The sequence below is a fragment of the Calonectris borealis genome, chromosome 14 (assembly GCF_964195595.1).
Source record: "Calonectris borealis chromosome 14, bCalBor7.hap1.2, whole genome shotgun sequence".
Classification (NCBI taxonomy): domain Eukaryota; kingdom Metazoa; phylum Chordata; class Aves; order Procellariiformes; family Procellariidae; genus Calonectris; species Calonectris borealis.
The window spans coordinates 5,620,693-5,641,048 of NC_134325.1; the positions used below are offsets into that span (position 1 = coordinate 5,620,693).

The window sequence follows — 20,356 nt, forward strand, 5'->3', positions numbered from 1 at the left end:
ACTAATTTCAATAGGATTCTGAAGTTTTGAGGTTGCACTGAGTTGCAATTCCTTTCTGTTCATAATACTCACTGTTATTTAATACCACTCTTTGCACAAAAACCTGGCATGGCTGCCATAGTAACCGTGACATTGCAGGTACTGAGCTGTTGATTTAAAAATCACTTAACTGTGTTTGGGGAGAGCTGCTGTCCTCATGGGGATGAGCAAAGAACTGGGCTTCTTCATAAGCCTCTACTGCTACAAGCTGATGGCTCTAATCCTGGAATGAGGGAGGCAGCTGTGTCAGCAGAGCCCTGCATTGAAATGTCTGAGACTCCCACTGCTACACCTGAGCCTGGGTTTGCAAACTAAACTGTTAGTGATGGAGGGGGCACCAGTCCATTTCTGGAGCTCAAAACACCGCTGAGCAGAGTGGTTGTGGGTCAGGCTGCTCACTGGTAACAGCCATTGATCCTTTTGGAAGCAGCTTGCAGGCTCTGTTGTGCTTGAGTGACAAAAAGATTGACCTTCTTGGAATTAATTTCTTAAATTGCATTATACATCTCTAGCAACTTGAGCTGGAACTTGCTCTTGCAGCCTCTTCAGGGTCCCTTAGCACTGATGAATTTTTCTCTGTACTTGTTGAAAATCCACAACCTTGTTATTTTATTTCTATTCAATAGGAAGAGAACAGAGTAGGTGGAGATGTGGACAAATCACTCAACTGTCCTACTAATGTCCCTTGAATATTCCATGCATGGGCCATGCCTTAGGGATCACATTCTGGATAGCAATACTAATCCACAATGACAATTTTGCTAAATATTTAGGAAGCAGAGAAATTACCAGCACAGAAGACTTGCATCTGTTGCTGGTGTATATAAATAAGTGTTAGGTAGAGTAGTTGTGTTCCAAACCACTGTCTGCAGCACCTAATTCTCTGAAGGTAGGACTCAGCAATCACATGATATTTAATATGTGATTAGTCTGTTATGGGAATAAACAAAACATCACCGATGTCATCAGCCCACAGTGAGAAGTTCCCATTGTTTTCATTAACAGATCTACATGCTGCACAATTTCAGGAATGAGGTCTAAAGATGGAATGAAATTATGTTATTTTAGGCTGATTTCTCAAGTTTCAATTTGCATGTTTGCTTTTTCCAAGATTGACCTTGGGTTTGAGCGAACTCCAGATGAAGCAAAACTACTGAAACCATTACTGTCTGGTGACTACCAGTCTAGTTATACCAATGACAACTACTTCTAGGTGCTTAAAACTTCTAAGGCTTGATTCCGGCCTACCAAATTCACATGAGTCTTTCCATCCCTGCTAGCAGAATCTGAATTAGGCTTGTACAGCATTTTTTGTCCTTTAAGTTCTGTTCCATGAAGAAAAGTCAATGTTATCATCTCTGTTTTGCAGATGGGTAAAACTACCATGCAATGAAGTGACTTGCCGACTGCTATGTAAGAGGTTATTTACACAAAATCTTCTGACTCTCAGCTTGGCACCTTATCTCCATAATTGTCCTATCTGTGAATACCTAGTTAACTGCACCAGCTTTAAACATTCTCCTGCAGAGATTTGGCTGAGAGGCTAAAGAAAGCATTCAGCAGATCTCCCAGGTGAGTAGTTTGTTTCACAACTACCTCATTTGTGTGGTTTCCACTTTCTTTTTTTCCTGTCTCATCTATCTCCAGTTGCAGAAAAGTACTTTTAAAATGCCTTGGGTGTTTCCAAGCAAACACTGAATTTCAAAATGGGGGGGAGGGATTCTGAAAAAAAAAAACCTTAGGAAAACTGCTGGATTTTAGATTAGTATAGTCTGCTTATTGTGGAGAAGGACAGTAGAGAGTGCCCACGTACTTGCTGCATGGCTCATCTCTTTTGTCATAGCAAATGGTTGCACACTGTCATAGAGGCTTTACCAGTGCTGCTGGTTTTGATTATAAGCTGGAGTCTGACACTGAATCTTCACCTATTTGAACTGCATCTTACGTTCAGACTATCAGTGGACATAATTGTATGATATATTCATTGACCTCAGCCTGTGCTTGGAAATGTGGCACTTCTACAGAAGTGGTTCCAACACTGGGGGTCACCCCAGTCCTCTTTCCTTAAGCAAACACTGCCTTTCTCCAACAGCTGCCAAGAAACAAGTTCCTGGTCTACCCTTGTTAGCTTACATGTCTTCAGAAATTATGTGTGGGCCAGGGATGGTCCCAACTCACACTGCTTCCTCTTGGGGTTGTAGCTGCCCCTCCTCCTTTGTCTCCCATGTGCCTACAGAGCTGGCAATTGAAGTGGTCAATTACCCCAACGACTGGATGAGTTGAAAGGCACTCTCAGGGTGGACCATTTTCAGTCCTTACAGGATTGGAAATCCAATGCCTTTTCCAGTCCTTATAGGAACTTCTGTAGGTTGTAACCACTTTGACTGAAACAAGGCTGAGAGAAACTCCACAATTCATAGCATGCTATCCATGCATATTTACCCATTTGTCAATATCTGGCTACATGAACCCTGCCAGATTCTTTGACATTGTGCTAAAGAAGATGGGGTCTTCTCAGCCCTAGATCAGAAACACAGCAATTAAGAGACATAGTACTGTTTCCTTTGGTCACATTAGGTCACTGGCAATCTCTTCCAGAAGAACACAGACTGTCTTCCTCCCGGCTACTCTTGTTTAAGGATTAAAAGAGAAAAGGACCCAGCTTGAGTACCTACAACTTCCCTAAATAGCCATTTGCCATTCCACAAAGGCTTGGGAGATTTCAAGGTTCTGCAGCCCTATTACAAGGGAAGGGGTTGACAAGCAGGAAGGAGGTAGGAGCAGTTAAGTGCAAAACAGGTCCAGAACTGAGAAAGGAGGTTGCTTGAAAGATGAAGTTCTTTCTACTGGGGAGACCTCATCTGACTAAAGTTACATTCCACACCACCACCCCATGTACACCTAAAAATGAATCTACAGCTTGTTTAGATCTCAACTGTGCTCTTATAGCCCTGATCCCAAACCTGGGATTGCCTTTATTACGGTCTGTGGGTAGTCCAACTCCTCACCAATTGAGAGTGTCCTTTGGTTCTCATTCAGAGCTTGAGGGTAATTTTCATTTGCTCATTTTAAACCCCTGTCACTAACCCAAACGTGCACAGTAGCTGCCTGAAGTCTCTTTTGAAGAAGGATCTCCATGAGGTCGCTCACAGCAGAGACCTTTAATCCAACTGGATCCCTGAAGAAAGTAATGGTATATTGTCCATTGAGTGAGTTAATTACTCTTCTGTTTTTCAGTCTTCTTGCACTTTTCTGGTGATATAAAAGGGCTGTTAATGTGGCAAACATTAGTTGTGCCATACTATGCTGACAATGGGAAACTCTCTTGGTATGATGGTTTTCCCTAGCTCTCGGGCTAGTGACAGAAGAGTACAGGAACAGAGGTGGCATGGCCAAGGTGAGGGTGGAGAACTGCGGTGCGCTAGCTGTTCTTAGCTACAAGCCTATTAGCTGGAAGGGGGAAGTAGAGCAGCTGTGAGGCTGCTGTAGTTACTGCTGCAGGACAGAATTTCCCAGTTGTCTTTATTCCAGAGAAAATGGAAAGATTTTACATTCCTTTTTGCATCCTAATTTTGCAGCATCACTTTTGCCTGATACTTCTTGTGCTAAGCAAATGATTATGATGAAGTTAAGAGTATGAATCCAAGTATTCAGATAAGAGCGGCTCAGCATCTGAAAATACCCATTGACTTTATATCCCTAAATTTCTCTCTGAGATGTTGCATGGAAAGGAAATATTTACAGTTCAATTCCCTAATCTCTTGAGTCTCATTAATTCAAATTTCACTCCTGTTAGCAAGTTGTGTCTGTTTTAGTTGCCTGGATAGTGTTTACTGCTCATTAATATTCATTGGCCACTCATCAACTGCATCAGTATAAATAATTTTATTTTTTTATACTAGACTCCATCTAAACTCGGCTGTCCTTCTTCACTGATTAAGGGACGGTCAGAGCACAATAGCGAATCAGGAAGTACAGGAACTGCACACTGAGAAAAATATGCTTTTCTTGAGTTAGCACATAGCTATAGTGATTTCTGAGTTAACATAGAATTTACTGACAATTGAAAATAGGATTAGTAGCAATAAATGCTGTCCCTCTAGAAAATTATCAGAAACGTCTATCAGCTATTTTTTATCATTCTTTCAAAGTAGTGTTTGGGGGTAATTGGGGGACATCTTAAACAAAATACTTTGCTCAGGACCTGATTCAGCAAAATAACAATTATGCTTCTGTGCCAGGCCATCTTTGGCTACAGAAATCAATTTTTATGGGCTCCAGAGCCTCATGCAGGATTAAGAAACATGGATCCCATGGGTAGGGGCTCATTTTTATTGTTGTTAAATCAGGTCCTTAGAGTGAAAGGGATATAACTATATTAAATTAGAAAAAGAATTATGGAGAAGAAATATTAAACCACAGACAAAGGATGATGAAATTATGAAATTATGGCTTGGAGAGTATGGAAGGAAGTATAGCATAGAGAAGAACAGCATAGAAAGTATGGGTTTAAACCTTTGAAAATGAGTAATGATGCGTCAGCATGGGCATTACTGGTTTTCAAAATGGCAGTGAAAAAAATCCTAAATAGGTAGGTTTGGGAATTTTTTCTGCTGGAGAGTAATGAGAATTATTTTTTCCCATGCAGACTATCTGAAAAAAAGAAGGTAATTTAACTAAGTAGTTCTATTGTCATACCAAGTACTTACTCTTTGCATTAATACCTCGCATCAGGTTTTGTGTCACAACCTCAGTGAAGTTACCTATAGTCTGTGACATTCCTTGTTCTTTTGCATTAAAGAACTGTATTGTAATCTCCTCGGCTGCCCAACATGGAGCTCAGGTGGATGGGAATTGGAGAAAAACTTCACAGAATAAAATGTGACAGTCTGTAACATACACAAGTTGCAAGCAACGTACAGTAATAACAAGTAAATGTTAACAAACAGAGCGAAAGAGAAAAAGAGAGAGAAAATGTGAAGAACATGTAAAAGAATTAAGATTCCTATATAACAACTCAGTTTTAGTTACCCCAATACTCTAAGGCCATTAAAATAAAAATCTTTATTAGTTCTAGGTATCTTTATTAAAGTTTCCTGATTTTTATATTACTGCATATTTTGAAAGTTGCTATGAAGCTTTTCTGAGTAGATATCACACTGATGGACTTCACACTGGCACGAGAGCAGAATTTAGTACGCTACATGAATACGCAGAATCCTTCCAACCCAACCTACCTCTTCAACATTTACTCACCACCGTGTTGACCTGGGTCCCTCCAGAAAGCCGTGTCCCCCAGTAAAGGCACTCCAGTGACGGTGGTGACCGCCTCTCCCAGTACTAACTGGCCAACATAGTAACGTCACTCCCAGAGAATATCACCTTTGAGAGGTACTACTTCTTGAAGTGAGGTGACAGTATGTTGGCTGCCTACCTATTGGTACCGCTACAGGAAATATAGGAGCTCTAGTTAAGTAGATGCAGTGCGTCTTGCTATTACAGGTATTATTGGATATGTGCTTAATGCAGTGCTGAGAACTGTTGCTCCTGGAAGTGCAAAGAGCTCTGGAAGATCCTTCCTTGTTTTATCCTGACGCTTCTGGGGTTTCACTCATACCCATCCTGGACTTCTGAGAGTCTCACTAACACTGTATTCTGTAGAGCGCAGTGGGTCGTTGACAGGTCAGGTAGAGGTTGCAGGAAAATGCAGTCAGGTGAGTCATGCTACAATCTTATATTATCACTCTGAGGAATACAGTATGATGATCTGTACAGTATGGAAGGTGTCTGAGACATGGAGCATGGATGAATACAAAGAACAATGACAGCAGGAATGGTAGATTGCTTGTTATTTCGGCTTTGTGCTTATAAACAGACAAGCAAGTAGCCAAAAGGCTTGGAGAAAATTTCCAGCAAGTACAGAGTAAGAGGGATATAAGCAAGTGGACTGGGCACAGAGCTGGGACCTCACACCCTAGACCTTTTTGTCCCTGGCCTTTTGTAATAATGGGTAAGTCATCCCGTCTATCTAGTTCTACTGCAGCAGAGATGTACTTCTTGCAGAGAGGTGCCTTTTGTTGTATCTTCCTGCAAACACCAGTCGTACTCAGTCCAGCAGAAGGGAGAGATGCCAAGAGTACCTCTTTCGTATCCCAGGAATGCGTTCTGCACTGGATGGCATGAGAGCTGCAGTGGCAGGCACGTGCTTGAGAAAGAGGATTTACCATAGTTACATCTGCCTTGTGCTGGAGGATTGGTACAGGTTGGCTTTATTTGGCTGGAGTGCTTGTATCTGTGTTTTCCCATCACTCAAAGTGCCTCGTGCTCATTAAGTTATTAAGGCATGAAAAGTCCTAAGATTTATTATTTAGTTGTGCGACTGTTTTTCAGCTTAGTGCAGTCCTGCCCCTATACAGACTCATCCCTGCCTGTGGCCAGACCACAGGGGGCTGTGTGGGGAGGTTGTGGGTTTTTTTGTAATGTCTCACATAGTGCCAGAGAAAAGTGGGAAACCCAAAGCGCTGTGCTTGAAGTCATAGCTCCTCCTTTCAGTTTTCAAATGACTTGGTATAGAGGATGTTATTTTTTACTCAAATTCTAAAGTAAACAAGCACCATAGTACAAGTGACACCCACTGGTTGTATCTCTACAGATATGACAGATGAATAACTGTACAACAAAGTATTACATTATATTAGTTACAAATTCTGCTTTGCCTGTGATCCACAGCTATGAGATTGCAGAAATGCCACATGGGGCGGGGGCAAGGAATAGATCCCAATTGCTTCCACCTAACTGTAGGCACTTAACTGAGGATCTTAAGTTAGAGCTGCAGTCACCTGAGATTACTTTGGAGAAAGCCACCTCCAGAGGGCAATTCAGATCATAAATGAGTGAATTACTCTCCAAGACAACCTGACTCTTCTTCCGATATAAGGGCGAACTCAGGCAAATGCATCTTAAATTAGATGAGAAGAACTGAGCGTTATTCCTTTTATTTTGAGCTGTTACAATTTCTACATTTGATCCAGAGGACTCCATCTTCAGTGACATTAAGATGCAATCGTTACCTCATTTGCTATATTGGAGTGATGAATTTTGGACTTTTAAAGGCTAGGAAGGCTAAGTATAAGGAGGAAAAAAACCCCATCTCCCTATTATCTTTTCTACTGCCTTTTTAATATTTTTTATGTCCAACACATTTAAACTCCAAGTCTTTTGAACTGAAACAGATCTAAACTCTTTGCAGTTCCATTGCTGTCTACTGTCCGTCTTACAGAGAGGGTCAAAAGTTTTATGACACTAAAATTAGATGAGATTTTTTTTTTTTTAATGTTCTAAGGCATTTGATCAGAGAATTTGCTTCCCTGTGGATTGAAGGACCACCACAGTGACTACATACCTACGGCTTTAACAATGCTTTGCTACCCATAAAAGCCACTGAAGTTCACAGACCACAGCGAAATGTTAGGCAGCATAATGGGCCTGGGACAAGAACTGCCAAGAGTCCCCAGCTCCCACTGAGCATTGGCACTAGAATTACAGCGCTCAGCAGACTTCTGACGTTAGAACCGGTGTGTTGCACACGGAATACAGGTTAGTTAGGTTACGGTGACAGAAGGGATGAAAAATTAAGCCCTGAGAAAAGAGCAGCTCCTTCAGAAAGCGTGAGTGATAAAGCTGAAATGGGTAACTCGACATTTTTTTTTTAAAAGGAGATCAGCTCTCTCACAGGAAATTGCATTGAAATAATAGGTTCCTAATGTCACAGCTTGCTCCAGTTCATCTGACCATGGAGTACACTGAAGTCACTATAACTATGTAGTTCCCCTCTGTCAGTGATAGACTTGGATTGCTTTAACTATTCAGACATAGGGATAGTCGAGAAATGGGATATGGAAAATCGTTTTTTGGGCAGGTAAGTAAAACAACAACAGAAGTTTTTCTGAAGCTGAAGACTGTATTAGTAATGACAGACATTTTCCCTCTCCTCTTAGGTGCCTGAATTCTAGTAATATTTCTTCCATATTTTACAGCTATGCAATGAGTAGAGAATTTTGCCATCAGTACACGGTGAAAAAGGCTGCACAATATATTTGAACGAAGTTACGATATCCTTGAAGTATAGCTTAAGTGAAGCTGCATGCAGAGGGGATCAGAGAGGTGAGAAATTCTTATTTTAGCCATATTAAAGTCAATATAAACACTGTGTGTCCTGGTGTTGTAAATATATGTACGAAAACAATAAAAGGTAGGGGTAGATCTCTGAACAAACCCAAAATAACCCATCACCTGTGCTTATGTATTATGGATGCATTCTACATTGCTCTGTGGCACCAGACAGTACTGTCGACATCAAATGAAGTTATGAATTCCATTCATATTCTAAATTTCTTTTACAGTGTTGGAAAATGACATTCACCATTTCATCTTATGGCAACTTTAAGATGTAACCATGCAATCAACCTATCCTTCAGGTAAGCACACAGTTCACAGAAGAGAGGGACTGAAGAGCTGAGTAACACTTTCAAAACAAAACGGAGAGCTTTCAAGATTTGTTTTGCATGTTTTGAGGTTTTCTTACAAACTTGTACCTTAAAGTATTTCGGTATGTGTACTGAGATAAATTACTTATACCTGTAGGACAGTGTGTGGTTTGGGACAGAAATCAGCTGAGTTTAAGCAGTTGAAACTGGCTTTTTCTGCTTTACTTCTGTTTGAAGCAAATTTTGCTTTGCTTTTTTTTTATTTTGCTTCTGTTGTGATACTGACTGTTTGGAATACTCAGAAGCCTTTAGATAAAAGACACTGCAGCACAGCAGACTACGGTTGACTGATGCTTATTTACTTATGTTCAACCAGTGGCTTTGCCACAGACCTTTCGAGTGATCTTGCTCGATTAAATTAAGTCCTGTGTCAAATGAAAATACTGGAGATTACTTCCATTTTCTCTTTGCTGTCTACTTAGCCTGTTGGGTATTTGATTGTAATATAGTGGTTGTCACATGTACAACAATGGCAAAAGGAAGCCCTGATCTTGAATGGGGTCTGTAAACAACACTGCAACATAACAAAGTTAATGGTTTGATATGGTGATGCTAGAACTTGGTGTGTATATTTTAAATGAGGGGACACCTCGTCCTCTATAGTCTTGAGATATCCCCGGGTTGAGGAGTTTTAGTCAAATCGGCCAGGTGAGATCTGCTCCTTTGTATCAGGCCCAGTTCCTCCAGGCACTATATAAGCAGTATCTTGAGAATTTACGGGCATCAGAAACTGCCTTAAAGAAGATTTTTTGTACAGAGGAAATCTCTACTTTCTTAATGCTGCTGGTGAAGGCCCGCTTGCAGCAGTAGCTCTGCCATCCTCTCCTCTGAAGTGCCTTTCCTCCCCTTCTGCTGCTTTCCCAACCACCCATTGACGGGATCGGATGGGATGGAGAGCAGGAAGGGTTGCTGCAGAACGGGGAGGCATGGTAGAATCAAACTCTGACATTCTTTACATCAAATTAAAATCAAGTGCTGTTATTTAAAGATACCCTCCTGCCAGGTGTAGATTAGCCCAGGACTGAGCTGCTGAGAGTGTTGGGGACAATTTAAAAATTTAATTCAAACCTACCAGAATTTAAATTCAAACCATCTTTGCTTTGCCTGCAAATGACCATAGCATCATTGGCAGCAGCTGTGCAGCCTGTGGGCAAAGTTCTGCTCTTTGCATGTCTGTGCCAGGAAAGTGCTCCTTAGCCTGAGAGGAGGCACTGGGCCGTGGCTGTGCAGAGCTCTCCGCAGAGCCCCCTTGGCCCTGTGCGCGTGCACCGAGAATGGCTGTGAACTGCTGACTCGGTGCATGAGAGGGCTATAGAAAGATAGTCGCATGTGGAATTATTTCATACTTGTCACTGTTTTGTGAAGTGTTTAATCATTCCACCACACATAATATATGGAATTAATAACTTCATGCGATGTCCTTTACACCTGAGCAGCTATCAGGCTTTTTTTGGAATAACATATTAGGTATACATCGTATGACCTTATATCACCTAGACACTGTCACACTGAAGCTGTACAGTTAAAAATTACAAGAAATATCTTGGACAACACAGGCATTATTTTAGAAACGTTAGGCACCCATTCTGTGTTCCTAGTACAATGTTAACTGGTTGTTTACAGCTAAGTGCTGTTAACCAATCCAAATATTTTACAGTATGGGAAACATTCACTGCTTGCAAGTCTCTGTTTTCATATAACGTGCAGGTTATAGTTTCAGGAACAAGTCAGTGCCTACGAATGCTTCATATTATGTAAGTGAACCTCAACATCCAAGGCAATGCAGGTCTTGTTTTAACAGTTCTGATCTTACTATTTTTTACTTTTTTCTTGCACACGTATAGATCTTTCCCTGTTAGGATGCTAAGAGATGCAGGCAACATTTTTTTGCTGCTAGTGGTGCATAATAATTATCAGAAACAGAACTCCAGCAACAGTGTTACCGACACTAACATTTTGTTAGCTGAAGTATGTGTGCTTTGTTACTTCTTAAAATATATATGCTTGCATACGTATATAAAAATAGTCTCTCTTAATTATTGCAGAAATAGATAAGTTGCTGTTACTATCAATACTTCATGGATATTGTGGTAACAGCTGATTTTAGAGCACTGATGGTGGCAAACCAGTTCCACATTGAACCAAAGTTACACGTATTCTCAGGATACCAGTGTGGAATTGCACTGAACTCGTAGAGTTCTTAGTCCTCTAGTTCCCAGAGAGGACCAGGGTAGGTAATGGAAGGAACTTCATAAAGCAAGGGATTTCTGTAGCTCTGTAGCTGACTGCTAAAGTACTCAAGGGTCCGGCGCCTCTTGCGCATTACAAATGGGTAGTTGGCATATTGCTCACAGTAGGAGACACGCAATATTGTTTGTGCCCTCTTTCCCTCTTGATACGTGATGCCACGAAGACATCTACTTATGAGGAAGTTTGCTGCTTGGACATGAGTTGTGATAAGCATTTGCAACCTGAGGGGAATGGATGATAAAACCATACGCTTATGCGCCAAAGATACAATAGGAAAGAGACAGTCTATCAGTCACGTGAATTGTGATTGGCCTGTTGCAATGGAATAGCCTTTAACAAAAAAAATGAAAGCTATTTACCTTCTGAATGGATTTTACATAGTTGCACAAAAGGGAAAAGAAATAAGAAAAGAAGAGAGAAGAGAATAGAAAAGAAGAGAAAGGTTCCCACCAGCTCTTCCCCTCCAAAATTAGCATTGGCATTGGTGAAGTCACACACAAAGGAAAGTCTCACTTTCTTTGTGCCTCTCACAATGACATCAACATGCATGGCTATGAGATGACGAGAGAATACTTCACTCACAATGAGTAACAAATTAGAATTTTCTTCAAAGTAAAAAAATGATAACACAAGACCATCATAGGTATATGCTAGCTTTTTCCAAACATCTCTTTTTGACTAGATGTCAGTTAAAATCACTTGACTGGCGATATGTTCTATCTAATACAACACAGGGGGATATTCTGAACAGGCTGAAGAATGTCTACTATGCAACTTGGCTGGAATATCTGCCAAAAATGAAGTTGGCTTTGTTTTCAACATGGTTATCTACTTTGAAATTACTCCATGGAATAAATAGTGATATTCCATGGGTAGAGGTAGATTATGGGGTTTAAATAATCAAATTGGAGCCCCGTAACTTTATGTGCTATAGGAGGATTCTCATAAAACTGAGATATTCCCATAATTAACCACTAGCCATGGGATATTATAATATATTCCATGGTGACTAGTATTTTTTCCATTTCCCTCCCCCCTCCCAGTAGAATTAGTATGATTAATTTTGCTCTGGTTTCACCTATTGCTAACATGAATCAGTATAATTAAAAATAAGAATGCCATATTATGAGGCGATCACCGTTTAGGCCAAACCAGCCAGTAGGGACCAGTCAGACCTTCTCCAGTTGGCCTTTGCTGCTAGAAGGTTGAAACAGCTGTAACTCACCAACCCATACTTGCAAAAGGAGCATGTTTTAGAAAATGTGGTTCAAAACTCTTCATAGTTCTAAATGCTAAATTCTAGTGGAATATTATAGAATAGATTGATTTGCATGCCATGGAATAAACATCCTTACAGCTAGTCTTGTCTCAGAGTGAGTCATTTTGCATTAGTGTCAAGAATTTGAGCTGTTGTTCTACTTTGCAGTTAATCGTCAGAAAGAGACGGGATTGTCTCGTGAATATGCATGATGGCATGGTTGTCCCTTCAACTTACTAGGCACCTAGTTTCTGTAATGAGATGTACAATATCTGCCATTTAAAACAGCTGAAAGGTCCCAAATGGGAACAAATGAGAAAGCATCTGGCTGTTTCAAATTCCAGCCCTATTTTGTCAGAAAACTCTGTAATTGCTGAGTACTTGGCTCCTACTCTGCTCTATGAAGCATTCAGCTCTCAGGAGCCTCTGAGATGCATTACACAGTCCAGCAACATAGCTGTAGAACTCTCAAAATTCTTCCACTAGATGTAACAGCTCTTCAAAATATCTTGAGACTTGTATGCCCTTAACCAGGACCAAAGTTTGGGCTCCTAGAGCGTGCTCTCATCCTTAGTTTTGCTCATCAGCCTCCACTGTACCATTTGTCCCTGCAACCTAGACTTCACACATATTATTCACTGTGTGATGGTGGGACTAGAATGGATAAATGTGCTACCCATTGCTCTAAGAAAGCAGTCTGGCTGAATCTTAAATCACTACGTGGGATGGAGGTTAACGGTCAGATGGACATTCCTCTAAGAGGTTTCCTACCTGCTCTGTTAATTTCTAAAATTTCTTCTTGGGCCAGTGGGCAAGTGTCGCTCTGAGTACTGTGGTGTGGAGAGTTTACGACAGATTTACAATAATTGGGGGATCCCAGCTGGGGTGGCCTCGGGATATGCTTCTTTTTTTTCTTTGGTAGCTTCTGCTTAGCCATAGCTAAGGAGTAATACATTCCGAAATTGTTCACAATGACAGGGACAGGCATGGCAATGGTCAGCACACCAGCGAGAGCACAGAGGGCCCCCACCAGCATGCCTGACCAAGTCTGAGGATACATGTCTCCGTAGCCCAGGGTCGTCATGGTGACAACAGCCCACCAAAAGCCGATGGGGATATTTTTAAAGTGTGTGTGTTCACTGGCACTAGGGTCATTTGGTTTAGCACCTATTCTCTCGGCATAATAGATCATCGTGGCAAAGATTAAGACGCCCAATGCCAAAAATATGATGAGCAGCAAGAATTCGTTTGTGCTGGCGCGGAGGGTGTGTCCCAAGACCCGCAACCCAACGAAGTGGCGGGTCAGCTTGAAAATTCGCAGGATTCGCACGAAACGGACTACACGGAGGAAGCCCAGGACATCCTTAGCAGCTTTGGAAGACAGGCCACTGAGTCCAACCTCTAGATAGAAAGGCAGTATGGCCACAAAGTCAATGATGTTCAAAGAGTTTTTGATAAATTCCACCTTGTTTGGGCAGAAAGTGACTCTCATCAAGAACTCAAATGTAAACCAGACCACACAGACACCTTCGATGTAGGTGAGAAAGGCTTCAGTCTCTGCTTCCCTGTAGTGCCGCACCTGGGTGTCATTCCCGATGAATTCAGTTTCTGTCTTGTTCACAATGGGGTTAAATCTCTCATGGGTCTCGAGGCAGAAGGTGGTGATGGAGACCAGAATGAAGAAGAGGGAGGCAAATGCCACATACTGTGGAAAGATAGATATGAGAGAAATGTTAAACAGTAGGTTAAGTACAGGGGCTTTGATTCTGAAACACCAGGGAGAGACAAGAGCTGTATTAAAACTAAAGATAATGCCAAGCCTTTTTCCTGTGGGCTTAAGACGCCAAGTCTCACCTGCAAAGACAGCCTAACATTCAAACTTGGAGGGAGAGCAGTATATAAATACATGCTGACATCCATTCCTATACAGATAGCACTCTAGTGTGAGTGTAAATTTAAGCAAGCGTTTAAATCTCCGAGCTTTCTGTGGGATTTAAGGTTAAGGACATACTGAAATTCTACCTGCCTGAACTTGGTCTTCTGTTACTTCCTGGTCTTAAAGACAGAGCACAGCTTCTAGGACAACCGTCATGCAAGAGTCTTTTTGCAGCATTGTGTCAGTGGTATGGTGGCTGCCTCCTGCTCCCAGCTTAGTGACAGTTGTGGTATTTCAGATCTTAGTAAGCTGCTAGTAAATACTAGTGGCAGTCCCAAGTGGGCTCTACAGCAAGGAGCAGAGTCCTGCTTGGCATCGTCAGACTTTCTTGCCAAATCGCAGGGACAGGTTGAGGCACAGTCACATATCAAACTGAGCTCTCCTAGAGTAAACATCTCTGTTCTCAGTTCCCTTCTCCAGATCTTCTGGGAGTGTGGGACAGGGAGGGGAAGAAAGAGGCTTCAGGTAAGCCTGTCAGCTGATCCAAAAGGAGACAGATCTATTGGATTTTACCAGACAAAGTTTTCTTGAAGAGATTCTCATTACAATGTAAGACTTGTACCAGAACTAGATGAATCTTTTTTAAGGCTGTTGGATTACAATTTGGTTAATCAAGTTACAGTGAAGGTGGTAGCAGCCCCCAAAGTCAATAAGTGCTTATCTTAAAAGTATTTGCCTTTTCTGCTTCAGTTCCTGCTTTTCATAGAATCATAGAATAGTTTGGGTTGGAAGGAACCTTTAAAGGTCATCTAGTCCAACCCCCCCTGCCATGGGCAGGGACATCTTCAACTAGATCGGGTTGCTCAGAGCCCCGTCCAACCTGACCTTGAATGTTCCCAGGGATGGGGCATCTACCACCTCTCTGGGCAACCTGTGCCAGGGTTTCACCACCCTCATTGTAAAAAATTTCTTCCTTATATCTAGTCTGAATCTACTCTCTTTCAGTTTAAAACCATTCCCCCTTGTCCTGTCACAACAGGCCCTGCTAAAAAGTCTGTCCCCTTCTTTCTTAAAAGCCCCCTTTAAGTATTGAAAGGCCACCATAAGGTCTCCCCGAAGCCTTCTCTTCTCCAGGCTGAATAACCCCAACTCTCTCAGCTTTTCTCAAACTTTCCTCAGCCTAAAGAAGATCTCTTTGTGGTATTCCAGGATAATTGAGGAGTACAGTCAGGCCAAAATTCACAACTTTTGTAACCACAGTTCCTCTGCTCAATCCTCCTTTAATCAATTAAGTAGTTTGCATATATCTAAGAAGTCTCTTTGTGCGTAGGAGTGGTACAGTAATGGTAATACTTCTCTCCATTTCACTCTCTACATCTGGTATCTTCCTGTTTGTCTTGTGTGTCACCTTGGCAAGAGACGTCACGTAAGATATTATTTCACTGTCTTCATGAGCATAAGCAGCTGTGATAATTAAAATATTATTCAAATATTCTTATAGTGTCCTGTTATTCATAATGTCCCTTTTTCAGCAGTGTAGCCAAAATAGGGGTTAAAAAGAACTAGTTTCTTCTAATTGTCTGTAGCCAGTAAATGCCGTGCAATAATCTAAAAGAAATTGTTAAAAATAACCTATGCTTCAAGCTACCAAAGCTCTCCTGCAATCAAGAAGTTCCTCCTGTCTGCTTTCCTGGGTAGACCTAGTGCAGAATTACACTTGACCTTCCATATTAGCAAACAAAGTCAAAAGCAAGGATTTGCCACAGTTTGAGGTGAACCATTTAATAGAATACAGAGAAACTGGCAGAGAATAAAATCACAGAATCTTTTAGATTGGAAGGGCCCTCTGGAGGTCGTTTGGTACAACTTCAAAGTTGGGCCAGGTTGCTCAAGCTCTTGTCTGGTCCAGGTCTGAATATCTCCAAAGTTGGAGATCCCACAGTCTCTCTGGAAAGCCTGTACCAGTGTTTGGCCAGTAAGAGCACATAAGCTTGGAAGGATACAGAAGCAAACAGGCTCTTCTGCTTTTCAAATCCAATTTTGTTGCCAAAAAGATCAGAACTTAGCCATTGTCTCAGATTTAAAAAAACCCAGTACCTTTCCCTAAATGCCTCAGGCTATCACAGCATTGTTATGTGATGATCTAATATACGTGCTGATATGTGCTAAAATCAATGTCTAATATAAATAGTTGTCTGGAAGATAAACAATCTGGAGGTTAGTGAAATTTAGAAGCAGGACTGCAGGTATCTTTTTATCAGATTCTCCTGTTAAACAGGGAAATTTCTCCATGCACAGTTTCTCCATCTGTAAAATAGGTTAAAAAAAATACCAGCTGGTGTTTGTCATGTGCTTTGTGATCCTAGATAAATGTGTACAGGTTCTATATGCTTTCATTTTAATGTTACTGAGTTTAGTATATCAACAGTCTCCCTGAAAAATAAGTTGAAGAATCTTTTATGTGGTCAAAGTCAGTTTGTGTATGATATTGTTAGCACTCAGAGCTTAATTAAGTAGAGGTTAATACCCCTATTGTCTGAATATGAGTAAAACGAGAAACAAAAAGCATCTTGCACCAAGAACTCAGGAAAATGTTCCTAGCAGCCTCAGCATGTCTGCTCTATTTCAGCCTGGAGCAGATTTTTACTGTAGAGTTGTAGAGCCCTGAGAATTCAAGCTGCAAAAGGAAATGCTGACACTTTGTTAAGTCAGGTAGCACTCACAGATAAGAAGCAGAGAGGGGAATAAAACCATTTTGCATTTTAAGGGGTCTGTGAAGAAGGCCCCTTTCTTTATGCTGACTCAAAATGCAATTCTCCTCTTGGTGTGCGTGAATATCTCTCTGGAGTGAGTTTTTCCTGCTTAGAACAACCTTCCGGCTGACCTTGCACAGCAAGTGTCTTGAAAAGTGATGTTTTGCTGTGTTAAAGGGAAGAAATAACCAATGCTGACAGGACATTTAAGTTCTCTGCAGCGGTACATGCTAGCAGTGTTATCAGTAGAGAACATCACACCCATGATCTCTCTTGCTGTTAGCCCTCGTGTCTGCACACCTTGGCTTCAGAGGGGAATTGAGAACTTTTAGTCCCCAGTTCAGCAGAGCAGGAAGCACCTGCTAAATGAACGTGAAGCGTTTGCTTCATTCTATCTGTACTTAACAACATCCAGGGCCCTTTCCCAGGGATGGGCATGTTCTTGAATGCTTTGCAGCTTTGGAAGTGTGGGTCTGCTTCCAAGATTTCATAGAACCATGTCTGAGGAATGGTACTGATAGGAAGAATCCCAGTATTTCTTCGCCAATTTAATTTTTTTTTCTCTGTTGAATTACTGTCTAATCCTAAAACCTATTTTATATTTGGGAAGTAAAAATGCTCCTTAGTCATTCCATGCTTCAGTATTGAAAGACCCTTGTTTTTGTTTCAGAAGAAAGACTGCACAGACTGGAAGGAGAAGACAATGGAGAGCAGCTGTTAATAAAGGTCCCATTACAGTTCCCCAGTCCCTTGGCTGATCCAAAGAAGTGCAGAAATGCCTGAGAACCAGGCCTGACAATTCGTTCATTGGCACCCATCTCTGATAGATTTATCACCTGCAGCTGCTTGGGATGCAGAAATTTAGCAGCTTGCCACAAATGAATGCGTAATATATCATTGGCATAGATTTATGTTTGTGATCCCCAATTTATATTGCCCCCCACCCCTTTTTTCTTCTGAATATTTTTCTGTGTTAATTATCTGATATAAGATCTAGCAAGCTGTAAGCAAATTCCAATAGCACCAAATTCAGTGAGTGTGTTTTTCTAAGGAGAGCAGCACTTATTCGTGCCAAAAGGGTTGAAAAAAGAGCGCTCTCTGGCCCATCGGCAGAGGCCAACAGAGATCAGCCATCATGCCTAACATGATAGCTTGTCAAGTCCAGAGATGAGCAATGCTGGTAAAATCTAGTGAAGACTATGGGACTCGTATATGTTCTAATGTCTTTGAAAATAAGGCTATCTCTTTTTATTTCACTAATAATGGCCTGAACACTAATCAAACCAATGGATTGCTCTTGTATTATTTAGTGATTCTTAATCTTCTTTCTCCTTACATTTACTACAGAATTTCTCTTTCCTAGGATCTGAATGGGCTGGGGGAAAGGAGTGAGGATTTTATGAAGTGATGTCACGTGCTGTTGAGTTACATAATGGAAGCTAAAATTTCCTATAATTAATGAAAATACCTAGGTAAAGTGTTTGAAGTGATCAAAACTCTTTTATCTGCTTTGACACATGTGAATGATTCCTATTTCACTAGAGATGCTGCTGCCATTGCTTTTTTCTGGCTCTGATACCAACAAAGAAAAATCTCAGATTGTCCAAAACCACAGAAGCCGTAAGGGAAGGCAGAGAGGAGATTTTAAAAGGGAATATTTTCATTAAAATATAAGTTACATTAAAATGTCTTCGTTCTGGAGAGAGAAGTTACACTGCTGCATAATTTCTGTTAATAGTGGATATATTTTAATAAGACTCTAAAAAGAATCTAAAAGACATCATGCCCGTAAGTGGAGAATTTCATAATCTAATTTTTATTGCCTCTGATTAAATCTATCTATATATCTATTTATCTATCTCAAAGGCCTGCTTCTCCGTGCTTCTTCACTGCCCTATGTCTAACCCAGCCATTTTTGCCAGTGCAGTGTGAATATGAAGTGCCAATTAATTCAGAATAGTAGTGTTTCACATCAGCTTTGCATAGCTGTAAAAGGAGCAAGGTAACAGAATTAGACCTAGCCTCTCATGAATAATGAGCCAGTATCTTTCCACTTAGCATGGAAAGAAAACAAAAGTCCAACAGCCTTAAAAACACAAATAAACCTTCCAATACATGAGTATGAGGAGGCTAGGCTCACTCAGAAAAAAGGTCTGAGGATTGGACCAGACAATATTAAATACACTGTGGCTGTTTACTTCCGGGAACCAGTTTTTAAAACAGCACTTTACCTTGCATTTCTGAGATAGTTCTGCTCTTGGACATAAGAAACCTTTTTTATGCTTTGTTTTAAACAAATAAGCCCAGTAACGCACCAGAATTCATTGATACAGCGCCTGGAATTGCCAGGCTTCAATGCAGGTGGGCAGCGAAGGCTGGTGATGAAAGCACCGGGACAGAAATCAGTGACTGAGGGCTCTTTTCCAACCTCCACCACTGACACATTCTTAGTCTTCAAGCATGTGTGCCAGCATCTTTTGCACCATCCTTTGTCTACTTTTTTTTTAATTGAGATAGTAAACTCTTTGGGGCTTGGGACTGCCTGCCAATTTATGTCTGCCCAGCGTCCAGCCCAAAGTATGCCTGGAGTGGGGACCTGGGAAGGGAGACCTTGGCTGAGTCTGTGATAAGAGACACCACTCTTGAACCGTAGACAACAAGAAAAGTGGGTGGTGGCAGTGGAAGCAGCACAGCTTTTGCAAGTCAAGTTTCAGTAACTTCAGAGTTTGTTTTCTAGGAAATAGCGGTTTATACGACACACCATTCATAATTCATTCCAGATCACATGTTCAGAATGAGTTAGTAGAAGCTGCACGCCACAGATGGGTGCTCTTCTCCTTTGATACTGCTCAGAATCATTTAACAATCCTGACTCAAGCTACATGGGAGAAAAGAAACAGATCACACTCAGAGAAGATTTGCCAGCCTCTCCCTTTGCAACTGCTAACAGAAGTATTTAAAAAGTGATTCTTAATCCCTATCCTTTTGCAGGGAAATTCAGGAAATTCTACCCTTCCCTGAACCTCTGGATGAAAGGCAGAGGAAGATGGCATTTTGTTTGAAGTACATCTGTTGAAGCATCAGGAAATTTTCTATAGAAATGACACCCTCTCTTTCTACTGATCTATTCCGGTGAGTTTTGGTTTTAATGACAAAAATATTTAAATCACTACATCATAATCCTCCTGGTCCTGAACCAACAAAGCACAGGAGCTAAGCAGTCGCTGTCTTAGTCTGTATGAGCAGGGCATCTGAGCAGCATGAGAGTTGCTGCTTCTCTCATAGGTGAACCCAGGGCTTGCCAAGACTGAAATGGGAGGTGAGAACTCTCCCACCAGACATCTTTGTCTCTGAAGAAAAAGTGATGGAGCTATTAGTGCTGTGGGGCTTCCAGAAAAGTATGGGGGTTTTGGTTTTTTTTGGCAGGGGGGGAGCAGGCAGGGAGAATAATTAAAAAATCCCAAGTCTAGTAATTTTTCAGTAAGTCTATGGCTGGTAAATGCTGTATATCCTGCAGGAACAAGCTAGGCTCAGAAGAGTTTCAGATCAGTGCTGGCAACCCATGAGCTGGTTTTCTACAAAGCATCAGTAAATCGAATATACCCAGAGCCCTGTGCTTTTTGCTAGACCTGCA

General features: G+C 41.3%; 1 protein-coding gene across 3 annotated transcripts in view; it reads right to left on the reverse strand.

Annotated features, from left to right (window-relative positions):
• KCNC1 (potassium voltage-gated channel subfamily C member 1) overlaps positions 1-20,356 on the reverse strand; it is a 131,098-nt gene that overhangs the window by 23,517 nt on the left and 87,225 nt on the right. For all 3 annotated transcript variants that reach the window (XM_075163082.1, XM_075163083.1, XM_075163084.1), the window contains exon 2: positions 12,865-13,798. In XM_075163082.1, the coding sequence (XP_075019183.1) occupies positions 12,865-13,798 (934 nt within the window). The remainder of the gene's footprint in view (positions 1-12,864; positions 13,799-20,356) is intronic.